The 15,009-nt window shown below is 41.7% G+C and overlaps 3 protein-coding genes across 4 annotated transcripts in view; 2 read left to right on the forward strand and 1 right to left on the reverse strand.

Annotated features, from left to right (window-relative positions):
- The first annotated feature begins 2,937 nt into the window (after positions 1–2,937).
- Positions 2,938–5,962, forward strand: hmox2b (heme oxygenase 2b). Its single transcript, XM_068578695.1, has 6 exons — positions 2,938–3,031; positions 4,108–4,218; positions 4,343–4,460; positions 4,602–5,093; positions 5,416–5,536; positions 5,633–5,962. The coding sequence occupies exons 2-6, from the start codon at positions 4,151–4,153 to the stop codon at positions 5,758–5,760; spliced, it is 927 nt and encodes a 308-aa protein (XP_068434796.1). The 5' UTR covers positions 2,938–3,031; positions 4,108–4,150; the 3' UTR covers positions 5,761–5,962.
- A 2,166-nt stretch (positions 5,963–8,128) lies between these two features.
- dnaja3a (DnaJ heat shock protein family (Hsp40) member A3a) lies at positions 8,129–12,889 on the reverse strand. Of its 2 annotated transcripts, XM_068578694.1 has the most exons (12): positions 12,668–12,887; positions 12,004–12,140; positions 11,830–11,913; positions 11,500–11,706; positions 11,258–11,410; positions 11,030–11,177; positions 10,607–10,671; positions 10,219–10,347; positions 9,996–10,111; positions 9,733–9,830; positions 9,463–9,598; positions 8,129–9,151 (listed from the first exon to the last, which is right to left on the reverse strand). In XM_068578694.1, exons 1-11 carry the CDS (start codon positions 12,870–12,872, stop codon positions 9,477–9,479), a joined length of 1,464 nt encoding a protein of 487 aa, XP_068434795.1. In that variant the 5' UTR covers positions 12,873–12,887; the 3' UTR covers positions 8,129–9,151; positions 9,463–9,476. The 2 variants fall into 2 exon arrangements, with proteins under 2 accessions (XP_068434795.1, XP_068434794.1); XM_068578693.1 differs by lacking the exon at positions 9,463–9,598 and having other exon boundaries at positions 12,668–12,889.
- A 375-nt stretch (positions 12,890–13,264) lies between these two features.
- Positions 13,265–15,009, forward strand: part of coro7 (coronin 7) — a 95,893-nt gene continuing 94,148 nt past the window's right edge. Inside the window, exon 1 of the mRNA XM_068578685.1 lies at positions 13,265–13,421. Coding sequence (XP_068434786.1) covers positions 13,362–13,421 — 60 coding nt within the window. The 5' untranslated portion in view covers positions 13,265–13,361. The remainder of the gene's footprint in view (positions 13,422–15,009) is intronic.

The raw sequence follows: 15,009 nt of genomic DNA on the forward strand, positions 1-15,009 counted from the left end.
TCCAAAATGTATCTAGTGTTTAGCAGCTAGTAACAAGGAGTCAAGTGGCATTTTGTTGAAATAATGACAATAAAAACACAAGATGTGCATTTTTTTTATTTATGGCTGTTTTTTTATTGTTTTCTAAGTCAAACTTTGATTAAACTAACACAGGTTTTAAGGCAAGAGGCTCCTCGTGAAAGAGAACGCTGCCATTTTTGTTTTTTATGCTGTCAAAGGTCTGTATACCTTTTAATGACATTCCACTTTCTGAATATATTTTGGTAATTTGCATCTTGGTACTGTCAGAGTCTTATCGATGTTGAAGTCCGGCAATTAAATGCTATGCAGCATTGATAATACCAGTTGTACCTGTGTTCAGGTTTACATTTACACATTATACTACTGATGGTCATGTGTAGCTAGACAGATACTGTGATGTTTAATTTTTTTCTCTATGAGTTTATTGACATTGTTGTATCTATTTTAGAGGTTTTGTGCTGGTTTAATGTTTCCCTCATCACAGCCACATTATTTCTGCTTTTCTGATTTCCGTGATGTAATGAAAAGCGTTTGATCATAATTGCAATGTTAACTTGTAGTCCGGTGAAATGACCTGCAGCATTTCCGATGAGGTGTGTTTATAAGAGTGTTTTTAACACATCAAGGCATCAACATATCTCGCATATGGGGTCCTTAGCAGACCAGACTGACAAATAAAAGCAAATTGCAGCAAAATAAAGTCAAGAAAATATCAGTGAAAATGGTTGCCAAACATTTTGTTTTGTGAATTTCTCATTTTAAAAAATGAACAAATTAGCATCTAAGAGGATGTTACGTTTGCCAATTTTTGCCCAATCAGAGTCCCCCTCCTCTGTTATTGAACTATATCGCTGGCACATCACTTCCCAAAGCAATTTATTATAATGGCAACAGCTTGCTGGCCCTGTTGGAGGGAAGTGAATCATCTTGTTAGCTCATCTTTACCCCCCACCAGCCTCCTGTGGCTCAGTAGCAGAGATGGGGGGGAGGTGCAAGCATCTGACACTGCAGCCGGCTGCACACACGTACACTTTCTCAACCACACACACGTGAGCCCAGACGCGCTTACACACAGCATACGCATGATTATACTCCCCGATACAATCATGAACCAGTGCACAATCTGCTCAGCAAACAAACAACTGCCTCCTATATAATTAATGAGCAGCATGTTTGAAACATAATGGAAACTAAACACCTGGAACATCCTGATTAAACTATGGTCTGTAATTAGCAGAGTAACCCTACAGGCTCAAGACATAGATTCTGCTGGATTATGAGTTTGGGGCAGATCAAGACAAACACCTGCTAATCTGTATTTTCACATACACTCCATGTTTACAGTGCACTGTCAAGATAATGCGCTGCTCCAGTTCTGACCCCTTTCATCTCTCCAAATCTGACACCTTCAATTTGTTTTTTCAAATGTGTTCAATGACAAGCATTTGGTATTAAGCTCTGTTGAGGATCCAAATGCTTCAATTTAACTCCATAAATGTAACTACCTTAATATTTTCTTGCTTTTTAGGTTTGCAAAATTATCAATTCTAATTTTAAAAGTGTTTGAAAATCAACAATAGGAAACACAAGGTATTGGCCTTGTGTTGACCGACATGTGTCTACTGTGTCCACAAGTAGACTCAATCTGGCACAGCATCACGTTTATTGAGGTCGCGCTGTGGAAAAGAAGAAAAAGAAGCGTGACTAACTCTATACAGTGAAACATCATAAAACGTATTCTATAAGAACTGAGCCAATTTAACAATACTGCAGCACCATCACAATAAAGAAAATGGCATATCAACAATCCTGTCATAATATATAAAAAAACACAATTTTGGGAATAATTTCAGGGGCACCAGAGATTAATAGAAGTTGTCTATTGATGGAATATTTTTTGCATAACCTAATTATTAATATTATTAATACATATTATTACACCATTTATTTACTTTCCATACAAAACAAAATTATTTGAGATACATTAGCCAACAGAAAGATTTGATTGGTCTTTTACATCTATGTGTTCAAACCTGCAGATTTGCTTGATGTGAATGCCATCTTGTGGTTATATTCTTCTTGTCTGCTAACGTGGACTTGCATCTTTGTTTATGGGATGATTTTAGTTCATCTCTTTTTATGACGTTAGAGGTATGATTCAATATTAACGGTAAAATATAACTTCACACTAAGTCAATCGTAAACTAGTACACTTGGTGATCATTGTAGATTTTGCACGATCAAATGATCATAACAGTATCTGTTATATAGCACAGCCTGTTACTTCATGACACAATTTTTTCTTCGTTACATTTTCACTGTAACTTTTACCAGAAAGATTTTTTTAATCATATGATTATGTCCATTATCATGCCTTGCCTTACTTTTTACTCATATGGCGTAAAGCTGATTTGTTGTGTAGGTCTGAAGTTCAATACATTTAATTAGTGTAGTGGGTCTTTTACTTATTTATCGGCACCCAAGATAGAGGTTTGGCCTATTGAACAGCATTATTATGAGTCAGTATAGTTTATTCTTTTATGTCTGTGTGGATGGTCCCCATTAGTCCTATAGTGGCATTTACTTTTATATGTTAAAATTCATGGTTGATCTTAAAAATAAACTCATTAATTCATTGTACTCCACTGTACTACCTTCAGTATGAAATTGCTCTTACCTTTTAACTCAGAGACCCTTCCTGCACTAGAGAGATAACAGCCATTTGTGTTGCTTTCACCTGCGTCATTAATCTTTTATTCCCTCTTTACCTATTTTTGAACTTTTAATTTCCAATGTGCAAAAATAGCAAATGAATACAAGTATTATTAATAGTATATTTGTAGTCATTTAGTAGTTGTTTACCGATTTGCATCCTCAGCTCTTCTTTTGGAGAACCGCGAGGTGGGGGCGGAGTCAGGGGCGTGGTCGGGGGCGGAGTTAGAAGTGCAGTTCAATCCTGGACCTCCAGCCTGATTTATAGTGAAGTCGACCAGGAGGACCGCTCTTGAAGGTTTGTAATGTCAATGTGATATCAAAGCCGTCTAACCCGTTAATATATAACTAAATAGCTGAACAAACATATCGAGTCTGCACTGTGACACGTTGACGCCGAGCGTTAAATCCTGAATCTGCTTAGCTTGTTGAAATGCTAGCTAGCTATTAGCTACTTTAGCTAACGTCATCCAGCAAAGTTAGCTGTTGTTATTTGAATAAGGCTCCGAGCGTGTTAAGAGGTGTCATGAATAACAACACGAGCGTGTGCTTCACCTGAAGTGTGTGGCTTCAGGTGATGTTTCTGATCACAGTGAGGAGCGCAACTGGAATAAATCCCTTGAGTAACCTCCCTCCCCCCTTATACAACACCAGCTATTCTTTGAGACTTGTGGTAAATGCCAGAAGGCCTGCGCTGTGTTGTTTGAGCTGCTTTTTCTTTGGCTTTGTGTTCATGTAGTAGTTCATGGCTGAATGTGTTGTTTTTTAAAGGTAGCGTTTTTCCCCATGTAAAGCCAGACTGTATTAGCTTTCACTCCCACGTTGCTTGGTCTTCCTCTCAGAGTAAATAAGGTCAAAAGGGTTAAAGCAGCTGATTTATAAAAGTGGCATCTTTTGAACCTCATGTCAGTGAAAATAATTGGGGTGACAGCAGCTCCCCCTTTTCCTGAATAGACTGAAATATGCAATTTACTGTGGATGTGTGTTTTTCTACATGTACTATCCCAACTCTGGACAAGTGTGTGTAGTGTAAACACGTATATTGCCTTCATGAGTTGTTCTTGTTTTAGTGCACATAACCTCAGACTTCTAGAAGAACAGAATCACTGCAGCGTGACTTTGTTCCTTGTTTATTCTGAAAGGCAGTTACACAATCTTGACTCAAGACGTATTTAGACAGCTGCAACTATAGGTCATAGTAAAGATACATTATGCAATCTTGCATACAATATTACTGCATATGACTTGATCACAACTGTAGCAATATAGTTCAAATATAAACATGTTTTCAAGATTCACATGTACAGTATGTTGAAACAAAAATATGACTGGTGTCATATCATTTGAATGTAAATGATGTTTTGATGACTCTAGGGAACTAACCGTCAGAAACACACCAGTAGTGTCTGCAAAGAAGATGGAGACAACAGCCAGTGTGTCCAATGGAGGGCCTGTATATGAGGGAGCAAAAGATAACGCCCTCAGGTAAATCCCCCACACCTTTACCTTTTGAAACAGTGAAATAAGATTACAAAATATTCATGTTTGTTGTGTTTTTTTAAAACACACATTATAATTCCTATTATTTAAAAACGTTTTTATTCTCCAGTCCTGAGGATCTGTCTGAGGTGCTGGCAGCAGGAACCAAAGAGGTTCACGAAAAGGCTGAGAACACACAGTTTGTGAAAGATTTCCTTAGGGGACGCATCCGCAAAGAGCTCTTCAAGGTCAGTCTGAAGAAGAGTGAGGAATGGTTATAATTTAATGGCACAGGGTGCTTTACTAAACAATCAAGAGGAGAGAAAACATTTAATAAACATTTAGGTATTAAAAGGAGCAATGCTAACTTTTCTTTCTTGCTTCCCTAGCTTGGCGCTGTGGCACTCTACTACACATATACAGCCATGGAGGAGGAGATTGAAAGGAACAAAGATCACCCCCACTTCGCCCCTCTATATTTTCCCACGGAGCTGAACCGCCACGAGGCCCTGGCCCGTGACCTTGAGTACTTTTATGGCCCTGACTGGCAGAGCCAGGTCAGCTGCTCCCAGGCCACCCAGCGCTATGTGGACCGTATTCATCAAGTAGGCCAGGAAGACCCAGTTCTGCTGGTGGCCCATGCCTACACCCGCTACATGGGGGACCTGTCTGGGGGACAGGTGCTGAAGAAAGTGGCGCAGAGAGCCATGAAGCTGCCGTCCACAGGGGAGGGCCTTGAATTCTACCAGTTTGATGGCATCAACAATGCCAAAGCATTCAAGCAGCTGTACCGTAGTCGGATGAACGAGCTGGAACTGGACATGAAAATAAAGAAGAGACTTGTAGAAGAGGCTGTCAAGGCCTTCCAGTTCAACATGGATGTAAGGGCCCAGGGTCAGGATTTTGGAGTTGGAGTGATAGAGAATAGAAGGAATGGATGCTATCTTTTGGAAACACTAGGGGCGATCTGTGTATTTATTGAAATTCAAGACATATTGAAGTTGCTGTCATCTATTATTATTGTTCACGTATTGTTTGATGTAGAGTTGGGCGACAATATAAGGTCTCTGTATATTGCATAGAAATTGCTAGATAAGCCAAAACAGATATTACTCTCTGGTTGTTTCATCCGTGAACAGTTGCTGGAATATAGAGAATGCAGCAAGCTCGATAACTTGAGTTACCGTGTGTTTTTGCCGCCAGGTGTTTGAGGAGCTTGAAGAGTTCGGTGAAGCCAACCAGGAGGATGTATTGGATGCTGGCCTGCCTGTCCATGGAGCGGGCGGAGACATCAGCAAATGTCCCTACTACACCGCCAAAATGGGTATGCTTTGACGCTTCTCTCCGTCGCACTGTGCTTTTATAAAGGTTTCGTGGGGCTCTTGTATAAGTTTGCTTTTGTGCTCCCTCTGTGTCACAGCGGCGTCGAGTGGGACGGCATACGCCTCTCAGCTCGCCATGGCTGTGCTCCGACACCCGACTGGACAAGTTCTGTTTGCTGCTTTGGTCGCGGCTCTGGCTGGATGGGCTGCGTGGTATCTGATGTGATCCAGCCGTCGCCCGTCACTTCGCTGCTGTAAGAGAAAGGGAGTCGAAAGGACAGTAAGGAGTGCTCAAAACACTCCATCAAGCTGTCGACCATTTCATAGTTTCAAACAAACATTCTGAACGGGTCCAAGTTTATTTAATGTTACGTGTTTGCTAACAAGAGTGGTTGACCAGAAATAAACTCAGAATTGATTCTTGTCAATGGAATTCCCTTAAAATGTCCTGTGTGAACATGAGGACGTCATCTCAACCATCCCTCCATTAGAGTACACCTCGTTACCATTTATTTAACTACTCTGCACTATCCCTCCGTCCTTTGAACTTACAGCGTGGAAGAACACCGTGTTAATACCTAAGTTATTGTGAAGTTACATTGCCTCACAATTTTCAATTCAACTGCCAGGTTGAAAAGCATGGCGACGTTGATGCTGCCCATGTATAATTGACTAAAAAGTGATAGTTCATTAATTCCGCCCAATGGGATTATCAACATTCATTTATGGTGAAGCACGTGTGGCACGAGTAGAATAGCACAGTATGTTTTTGTAGGGCAGACTGCTGTGTGGATGCTGAAGGAGGTTTTTATTTTTAATTTTTTTATTAAAAGATCTAAATTTGACCAGAGAAGAAGTAATGTCAATAATACTACAGTAGTTTTGTTTCACTTCTACACATTGATTGAAGTTCCAATGATACCATTGAAACATAGTTGTGTGTGCAGTTGTGTTTCTTTTTTAAATACATTATCACATTTCATAATTCAAAAGTTGCATCAAATATTTCCAAAGCGTTTGTACAGGTTGTACTATAAGAAAACTTAAGTACTAGAAGTCGGGTGATGGAATCCAAAAGCTCTTGTTTTTTTTCCTCAAAATATAGCACACCTACACTCTGACAAGTGTATGATTAATACACTTCTTCCAGTGAATATAGCATATATTTGAGTATCTATTGATGCATGTTCTAATTTACTATTTCTCTGTTTCAGAATCATAAGATATGGCATCTTCTATTTAAAAAAACAAAACCCTGCCTGTTTATATGCATAGCTTAACTATACAAGATGAATGATGCTGTTTTACCTGCCACAGGAGCCTATATTAGGACAAAGGTGTTCACAGATGTGTTTGCAGCTGTTTTAGAAGGTGATTATCTCTTGTAATGTTAATGATTGTCTATATGATGGCTGAAGGTATCTGGAGTGTTGTGGATTATTATGAACTACTTCAATTTAGGTACTTGTAGGTCTGTCCTTCAGCAGCCCAGTTCTCGCTTATGTATCCATTTGTTATGGATATACCGGCATGCATCATCACTAAAACTGTAATCATTATTCATTTTTTGTCCATACAGCAAGTGTGCGATCAACTTTTCCAGTACTGCACAACTCCGTCTTTTAAGCACAGAGGAGGGATATAGTGTTCTGTGTGTACTGTTTGCAGTGTATTTGAGGTGTTTTTGCGATTAAAGTTCAATAACGTATCTTCACACGGTAATACAGTACACTTCAATAACCTTTTGCTTCATCTTTCCAAGCAGTTGTTTTTTTCTTCTTTTGCTTGGAGTAGTTTGAGTAGTTTGATGCAGAGTAGCATAACAAACCTGCTGAAGAAAACTCTTTAAGGAGCTTTGTGTATTTGTACAACATGTTCACACATAATGTGCAGTGTGTTCATTCATTAGCAGAACTCATTCAGATGTTAGCAGGCATGGTGACGTCATGATGCGTTTTGTGTTCCGAGTCTCAGGTTCATGTTGAAGTAAGATGGCAAAACAATGCATTGCACATGGAGGGAAATTACAGGGACGGCCCTCGCTTATCGTCCATGATTCATTTTATTTTTTGAAGCCAGTGTGATGTGTCAAAATGCCGCAGTATTTTTAGATATACTGAAGGGACGATTTCTTGAATCTCAGGAGTTTTGGTCATTGATAAAACTGAGTGGGATGCTTGACTAATGCATTTAGATTTTGAATTTGTTTTTATTAACGCTGCTCTTAATCCCTTTGTGTATCTAACTTGGCAAAGCTTTACAGTGTTTGGCGAAAATACACTCATTGTATGACCATAATGAAATAAATGATCTTTTCCTGTACTGAAATTAAGGTGATTCATTGGGACTGGTGTTTGAAATCGCTAAATAAATGATGTTCAATGCACATTCTTTTGCTCCAAATTCATCCATAATGCTTTTACAAATTTGTCAGCATTAAATCGACAATAACTGTAGTAATTGTCAGTTTCACATTTTGGTGGAATTCTAAAAAGTTAATGGCCCCCAGAGAAAACATCCTGAGGACAATTGTGATCCCGACTTTCTCCTCAGAGGCGCGAGAAACTGTTGAAAGAATGTCCACAGAACATCACTTTGAAAAGCAATTGATAATAGATTTATTCAAATCAAAAATGCAGGCTAGTTTATGAAATACACACCAACAATTAAATATAATACAATAAATCTGCAAAAAAAAATCCATTTTTGCGTCATTTCTAATATTGTACTGAGGCAGTTAAGTGGCATTTTAATTGCATATTTGTATCTAAATGAAGATATATTCTATATATATTGTGGAGGCGGAGACCAAGCACTGTTGACTGCTGTTTCCTTAGTGGTTGCTATAAAACAGGCTTCTCTCAGACCACAGCTTTATTATAGAAGTACAGTATATCTCTTCTGAGACACATTGACTATGATGCACAACAACGAACAAATGCAATGAAGGTGCAGAATTTTCTCATAATGCAAAGGGTTGAAAGAGGGACGGAGTTCAGTCATCACAGCTCAGGCAGCCACTTTAACTTTCCCTTGCAAACACAGCTCTACCCTGTCCAACACTGGACCGCATGGTCAACATGTAGTCTGGTGATGCTCAACCCGCTGGGACTGACAGCGCTGACAACTTTGGGGGAAATTCCAGCATTCATGAAAACACAACAAAAGCATACAGACCAGAAAGGATTAATAACAGGATGTTCGTTTAATCCTACATAATCTTTTGACCAAATCTGAAGTATTTTTTTCAATACAATAATTTATTTCTGTGCACATGAATTCTGCCCTGAAGGGCATAAACAGAAAACCAACATGCACCGAATGAATGCTCGAAGTCAGCGCTACCCAAATGGCCGCAACGGACGTGTGACTGGAGAGGCGAATGGTGCACTGGAACATCCTCTTGTGTGTGGATTCACTTTGGCAAAGCAACAGAGCAGGTGATGCTCCATCTGATTCAGCGCAGGGCTGGCGAGATCGGTCCATCCACAACCTTTGTAGGCCTCATCCAACACCCAGCACTCCATCACCCATCCATGTATGATGTGGCTGTGCTTGCCTCACCCCGTCCTCCCTTCTGCCCTCTCAAGCCTCTCAGCTACCGGTTGACCTTTTACCTGTTAGATTAGAGGAAAAAGGTAAAAAAGGATTTAAAATTGACTGTTAATTGAACTTTTGTTTTCTTTATATTGAGCTGGCAAGCCAGTCCCAATTTGACGACACATACTTGCTTGACGACACATAAAACAGACATTTAGGATATCCCAGATTGGTGAGACATCCCGCTGAATGCAGGGGATGCACGCATCGGTGTTTTAATGCAGCCACAAACCAGTTATGAAAACTTATCAAAAAAAGGAGGGTTGCATAATGCATCACATTTATTTGTGAAGAACAGAATAGACAAATTAATCAATACTAGTCGTACCTGGTTTGTGGCTGTCAGGGAGAACAAAACAATTTCTTTAATTTGGAGAAGATGCCCCCCTCTTGTTTCAACTCTCCTTCCTTCTTGTCATGCTCACTTTGCCCTGCCTCAGACCGCTTACCACTGCTCCGCCCACCTGGACAGAGATCAACACTACATCAGCCGGACTTAAAGCTAAATCAAACTCTTGTTACTTAACCCCCATCATCAAAGATCAGAGATACCAAAGAAAACAACAGGAGGTAAATGTCAGTGTAAATGTCCTCTCACCTGTGGTGGTGGTAGTGACACCATTGACCGTCCCCTCTACTTCCGTCTCGTCCTCAGCATAGCTCGCTAGCAGAGCTCTCTGTCGGTCCGTCAGTGTCCTACGCAGAAAAACACGGTGTTAAGGTCCTCATGATCCTCATGTCAAATAGTTTTGATCCAGTTTCTTAAAGACTACATCAAGTCATTGTGTTCACTCACAAGGCCTATGTCTCTGTCTGGTATAAAACAATGAACAAGATGTGCGTTTGTTTGAGGTGTCTTACTTGGGTACTTTGATTTTGACATGGACATAATGCTCGCCGTAGCCATAGCCAGTGATACGAGCGATCCCCTTCCCTGACAGACGAATCCTCTGGTCTGTCTGGATGCCTGCAGGTATCTGAAGACGATAAGAAAATCTAGTCAATCCAGTCATTTATTACATGATATGCGTCTGAAATGTTTCCCCATCGGAGGAGAAGCCTGAAAAAGTGTGTGTCTACTTACTGATAAGTTAAGTGTTTCATAAAGGCCCTGTGTCCGGGCCGTGCCGCCCAGGATCGCTTGTGCCACAGAGACAAAAAGGTCAGAGTGGATGTCTGCGCCGTCCCTCCTGAACACAGGACTTTTTTGAACCTGGACACCAACCCAGAACAAATCACAATCAATCACACAAGATCTCAGAGCCAGACAATCTCAAGAAGCAGTGCACCTCAATGTGTCTGATCAATGTTAATTTAAAGTCAAAGAGCTCAGACAGCTCAATGCCTCTTACTAGTCAACACACTTACAGTACATTACACAAGACAATCCCATTACAGAGGTTCTGATGTGAACATGCACTTTGTGGAGATCTCATTAAATTCTGGAATGGGTTGTTGATGAATATACTCACCCTAAACGTGATGAAGACCTCCTTCTTACCAACTGGCATTCGGACTGTCTGACCATCCTCCACTCCTGGAAGCAAAAACAAGTCACAGTTAGGTGGGATACACATCCTACATTAAAGAAGTGTAAAAAAGATATGATTCTGGTTAGAAGATTTCATGGTCAAAAGATTTCTGGTCGACTAAAAGGCTGTTATGATTCATGAAGAATTTAAACCCACAGATTAAACTACAGTTAAGCCTTTAGTGGCCTGCAGTGTCATGCGTTCAAATTATGTTCTGCTTTGAGACATATTTGTATAAATTTTGCAGACAATAGAAGCCAATAACAGTTAAACTTTTCATGCTCACTAATAGAGATACAAAAAAATCCCATGGCTGTATTTGAAGTGTGTGAAAAGTAGAGCAGATGGTGAAGTGAGACTGACCTGCAGGCACGGGAACTGTCACAGTCTTCTTCTGCTTGGTCTGTCCCGCCCCACGACAGGAGTGGCAGGGAGTGGCAATGACTGTGCCTTTGCCCCCACAGCGGCGACACGTAGATCGCATCACGAACGGGCCTGTGTTCACGGTCTCCTGCAGTATGGACAATGCTCGCGTTAAGCGACACAACACAAACACACTTTGAAAAAAGACAGCGTGTCAAGAGCTCTCACCATGCCGGAGCCGTTGCAGGAGTTGCAGTGCTGGACTTTGGTGCCCGGCTCATTGCCCTTACCATCGCAGCGCTGGCAGGCTGCCTCTATGCTAACAGAAAACTCTTTGTTCACTCCCTTTGCTGCCTGAGTGAAGGTCAGCTCCATGAAGTACTGGGGTAAAAAAAAAGAGGGTTCCAGAAATGAGTCGCTCTGAATATGCACCAATAAAGAATTCCATGATTTTACACTATCTCACTAACCTCCTGTGGTTGTTCAAATATGGCATTGAAATCTCCAAAGCCACGGCCTCCAGAGAATTCCCCAAAGATTTTGCGGAAGAGCTCCTCTGGGTCCACGTTGCTGGCCTGTCCAGACCAGTAGCGCTGCCCTCCACCGGCCTGACCAGTGTCAAAGCCTGTTGAGCCATACGTATCGTACTGCTTCCTCTTTCCTTCATCACTCAGGATCTGAGAGGAACAGGGAGCAATGTTTGAAGAGCTGCATTTGTAATTCTAATTAGATTGTTGGAAGAGATGTATATTCATATATTTCAAATACATCAAGGAATTACAGTGCAGTAGAGACCAAACCTCGTAAGCTTCAGCCAGCTGAGCAAACTTTTCCTTGGCTTGCGGGTCCTCTTTGTTGGTGTCAGGGTGATACTTTTTGGCCATCTGAGGAACAACAAACGCACAGTCAACTACTATGACAATTGGCTATCTGAGAACCAACAAGCTCTGAATACATGTCAGGGAGGAGAGGACCTGGTAGTAGGCTTTCTTGACCTCCTTCTGGGTTGCTGTGCGAGGGACGCCGAGGATCTGGTAGAAGTCCTGCTTGCTACAAGCAGTGGCACTTGTGTGAAAGGACAGCCTGCCGGCAGCATGTGGTGGTTTGATGCCTGAAATGTGTCAAAACAGAGTAAAAGGGGAAGTTAATACTATTTAAAAGAGTAAAGCAGCTGCATTGTCTCATCTGCATTGCTGTTTACTGCTACTGAATGTACTGCTGACAAATCAGATGACAGGCCTGTAAGAAGATTTATTCCAACACAAACGTGTGTAAAGCTGAAGATGATTTACTTGAACTTGCAAGTCGTAAATATATGCTAGTGGCTCGGCCATAAGAGTTTCCCTGCATTCAGGGTTTGATTTGGTTATGTGGCACAGAGGAGCCCTTTGCAAATTCAACTTGATGACTGCAAACCGAAGTTAGCACAACTGATTGCATAACATGTCATCGACCCTCAACTGTGTGCATTAAAGCAAACGCATTTTTGTGTGTTACAAGCTCACTCATCTTAAATGAGGACCATATATTGAAATTCATTATGTTAAGTTGGTTGTTTTATACTGCGTCACATGTGTAAACCAGACATTTAGCATAGCCTAGCTTAGCATAGGCCGGTGCCGTACGTACGCCACTCACCTGACAGCCCTCTCAATGTCAACGCTTGCCCCGCTCTGCCACGCACCAGGTTGCCTCCCCACAGTCTTTCTGCTCCCAGGGTAGATATGCTGCGGACGCCTCCATGGCTGGCACAGACAACAGCGGCAGCGCTGGCCTCACGCTTTCCAGAGGACACGAAGACTTTAATCCAGCGTGAGGAGCACCGGGAAGCCGAGGACGCCATGATTCCTTCACACTCGCCGCTGCTCCAGACTCACTGCGCATGCCCGGCACGGAGTGGGCGTTACCGAGAGCTCAAAGACGTTCTGACTCAAGATGATGCTCTCTCAAGAAAAACGAATTGCAAAAGTTTAGTTTAAATCTGTCTGTTTCTTTTTACAAACTCGACTCAAATGGCTTTAATGGATACTTTATATGGACTGATTCAACGTAGACACACATTATCAGGTTCGTAGCGTCAAAGAGCATTGGAAGTTTGAAGAAAAAAAGGATACATGTGTTTTAAGTTCAGAGGCAGCACGTGACAGAGAGCAGGGGTTTCTCTAGTGTTGGAAAAAAAGACACCGCCCAAGCGGACAGCTCCGTAGAGCAAAGCGAGCGGATACGACGCAGCCAAACTGAACTGTCAAGCTGTAACAGGAGTCCTCTGCCGAGTACCAACCAGCTCGACAGAGACACCCGGAAGGCACGAAAGTCAATTTGAGGGAGCAGCATGAATCGCTTTAAGACCTCCAAATTCAAAAACACCACTCCAAAAATTGCCAAGAAAGACGTGAGTAGCTCACGAACGTCTGGGAAGAGCGAGTTCTGCCGGCTAACATTAGCTCTGGGTTTCTAGCTGTGCTACTTAAGTTGTGTTTTGGGGGAACGCCTGCCTGCAAGGGGATGTTGAACTTCCTGCATCTGGAAGGCTGCTCAGCCTTGAGACAACTGCACGAGAATCTGAACTAACACTCATGTATTCAGAAGACGAAACTGTCGTCTTCGTAGAAAAAAACTACGAGCCATGTGGCTGCATGGAGCTGCTAACGTTACATCTGATGATGCAGTGACGCCCATCATCATCATGCTGATATATTATAACGTTAGCTAACAGAGTTGCACATTGCTTTTCAGTAAGCATGCGACGTTGCACTATTTTTTTTCGACTGCAGAGATTTGACATATGGTTGTCAAATCTCTCTCTGTGTGATCGCCCTGGAGGCTCCAAGAGGCGACATGTCTGGACGGGACTGGAGTGTCTTGCATACAAATCTGCCATTTTTCTCTTCCTCGGGTCCGATTTGTTTCAAGTTGCACCGCCTGTAGCTCTCCCTGCTGAGGTGGATTATGTAATCTCCTACCCTGTTTTTATTCATAGGAGTAAAAGATTTGTATTCACAGAGACAGTGGATGATCTGAGTACGTCTCCAATCTCTGCAGAGTGATCTGAGACAGCAGGTGGTGCTTTTGCTTGCCTTGCATGTTAAACTGGCCCCTTCACATGACTGACCAATAAATACGTGTGATTGAGGCAATTCCGGTGCTGAAGTCATGTGACAGGAGCTGTCATGGGACAAGGGCCAGAAAGCGAAAGGAGAGGCAGTAGAGATGTAAAGAGACAAGAAAGCAAAGATGAGTGGGATGTTTTTCTCCTCCGACTATCCAACAGCTTGAGTTTTTCACACATGGGTTGAGAGAATGTGTAGTTTAATTTAATCAGCTCTCATTTGACGCTGAGTAGTTCGAAAGGAAATTACTCCAAGTGGATAAAACACCTATGCAGGTAGTCAATAACTAAAGATGTAATGCTCTGATGGTAATAGGCAGAAAGTTACATGTGGTTAAATCAGAAGAAAATCAAGTTTCGGACTGTCATTTATTGGGATCATACTTTTACCACTGCGTGGGTTTGGCATGTATTGCCTTCTGGTCTTTTGACATACCCATTTGTAGGATATATAATCCAAATATATATGCATACTTTTGAATGTCATGGTTGGTCTCCGACATTTTTAAGAGCAGCAGCTCGGCAGTCCTCTTGCAGCTCTCATCTGTTAATGTTGAAAGAGGTTTTAAGAGTTCTCTGCCGTGCAACGCACGCAGGATGTCCTTTCCACTTCCACTTTGCTCTTAGCTAGATCCTTCCTGTTTTATATTCATGTTTTATTCTGGTTGAGACAGCAACTGGGTCATGTATGCCCTCTAATATTATGAAACGGATTCAACTGTTTTTCTGTTGGATTTTTCAGTGTGTGTGTGTGTGTGTTTGTGTTTGTGTGTTTGGACACGTGAACACTTTGGATTCCGGGGCTGGAATGATATTGATTTTCTTTTATGTCGTCTGACCCCAGATATCTATGTGCATTATCACACCCTTG

The sequence above is a fragment of the Clinocottus analis genome, unplaced genomic scaffold (genome assembly GCF_023055335.1).
Source record: "Clinocottus analis isolate CAN_PGR_092001 unplaced genomic scaffold, fCliAna1.0.p SCAF_16, whole genome shotgun sequence".
NCBI classification, from domain to species: domain Eukaryota; kingdom Metazoa; phylum Chordata; class Actinopteri; order Perciformes; family Cottidae; genus Clinocottus; species Clinocottus analis.

Excerpts from the sequence above, each read along its gene's own strand:
- hmox2b (XM_068578695.1), top strand. The coding sequence starts at position 4,151 with ATGGAGACAACAGCCAGTGTGTCCAATGGAGGGCCTGTATATGAGGGA. Across the intron at positions 4,461-4,601 it reads TCCGCAAAGAGCTCTTCAAG|CTTGGCGCTGTGGCACTCTA; the intron begins GTCAGTCTGAAG and ends TTGCTTCCCTAG. Across the intron at positions 5,094-5,415 it reads CCTTCCAGTTCAACATGGAT|GTGTTTGAGGAGCTTGAAGA; the intron begins GTAAGGGCCCAG and ends TTTTGCCGCCAG.
- dnaja3a (XM_068578694.1), bottom strand. The coding sequence starts at position 12,872 with ATGGCGTCCTCGGCTTCCCGGTGCTCCTCACGCTGGATTAAAGTCTTC. Across the intron at positions 11,914-12,003 it reads TCAAGAAAGCCTACTACCAG|ATGGCCAAAAAGTATCACCC; the intron begins GTCCTCTCCTCC and ends GTTGTTCCTCAG. Across the intron at positions 11,707-11,829 it reads AGCTGGCTGAAGCTTACGAG|ATCCTGAGTGATGAAGGAAA; the intron begins GTTTGGTCTCTA and ends TGTTCCTCTCAG.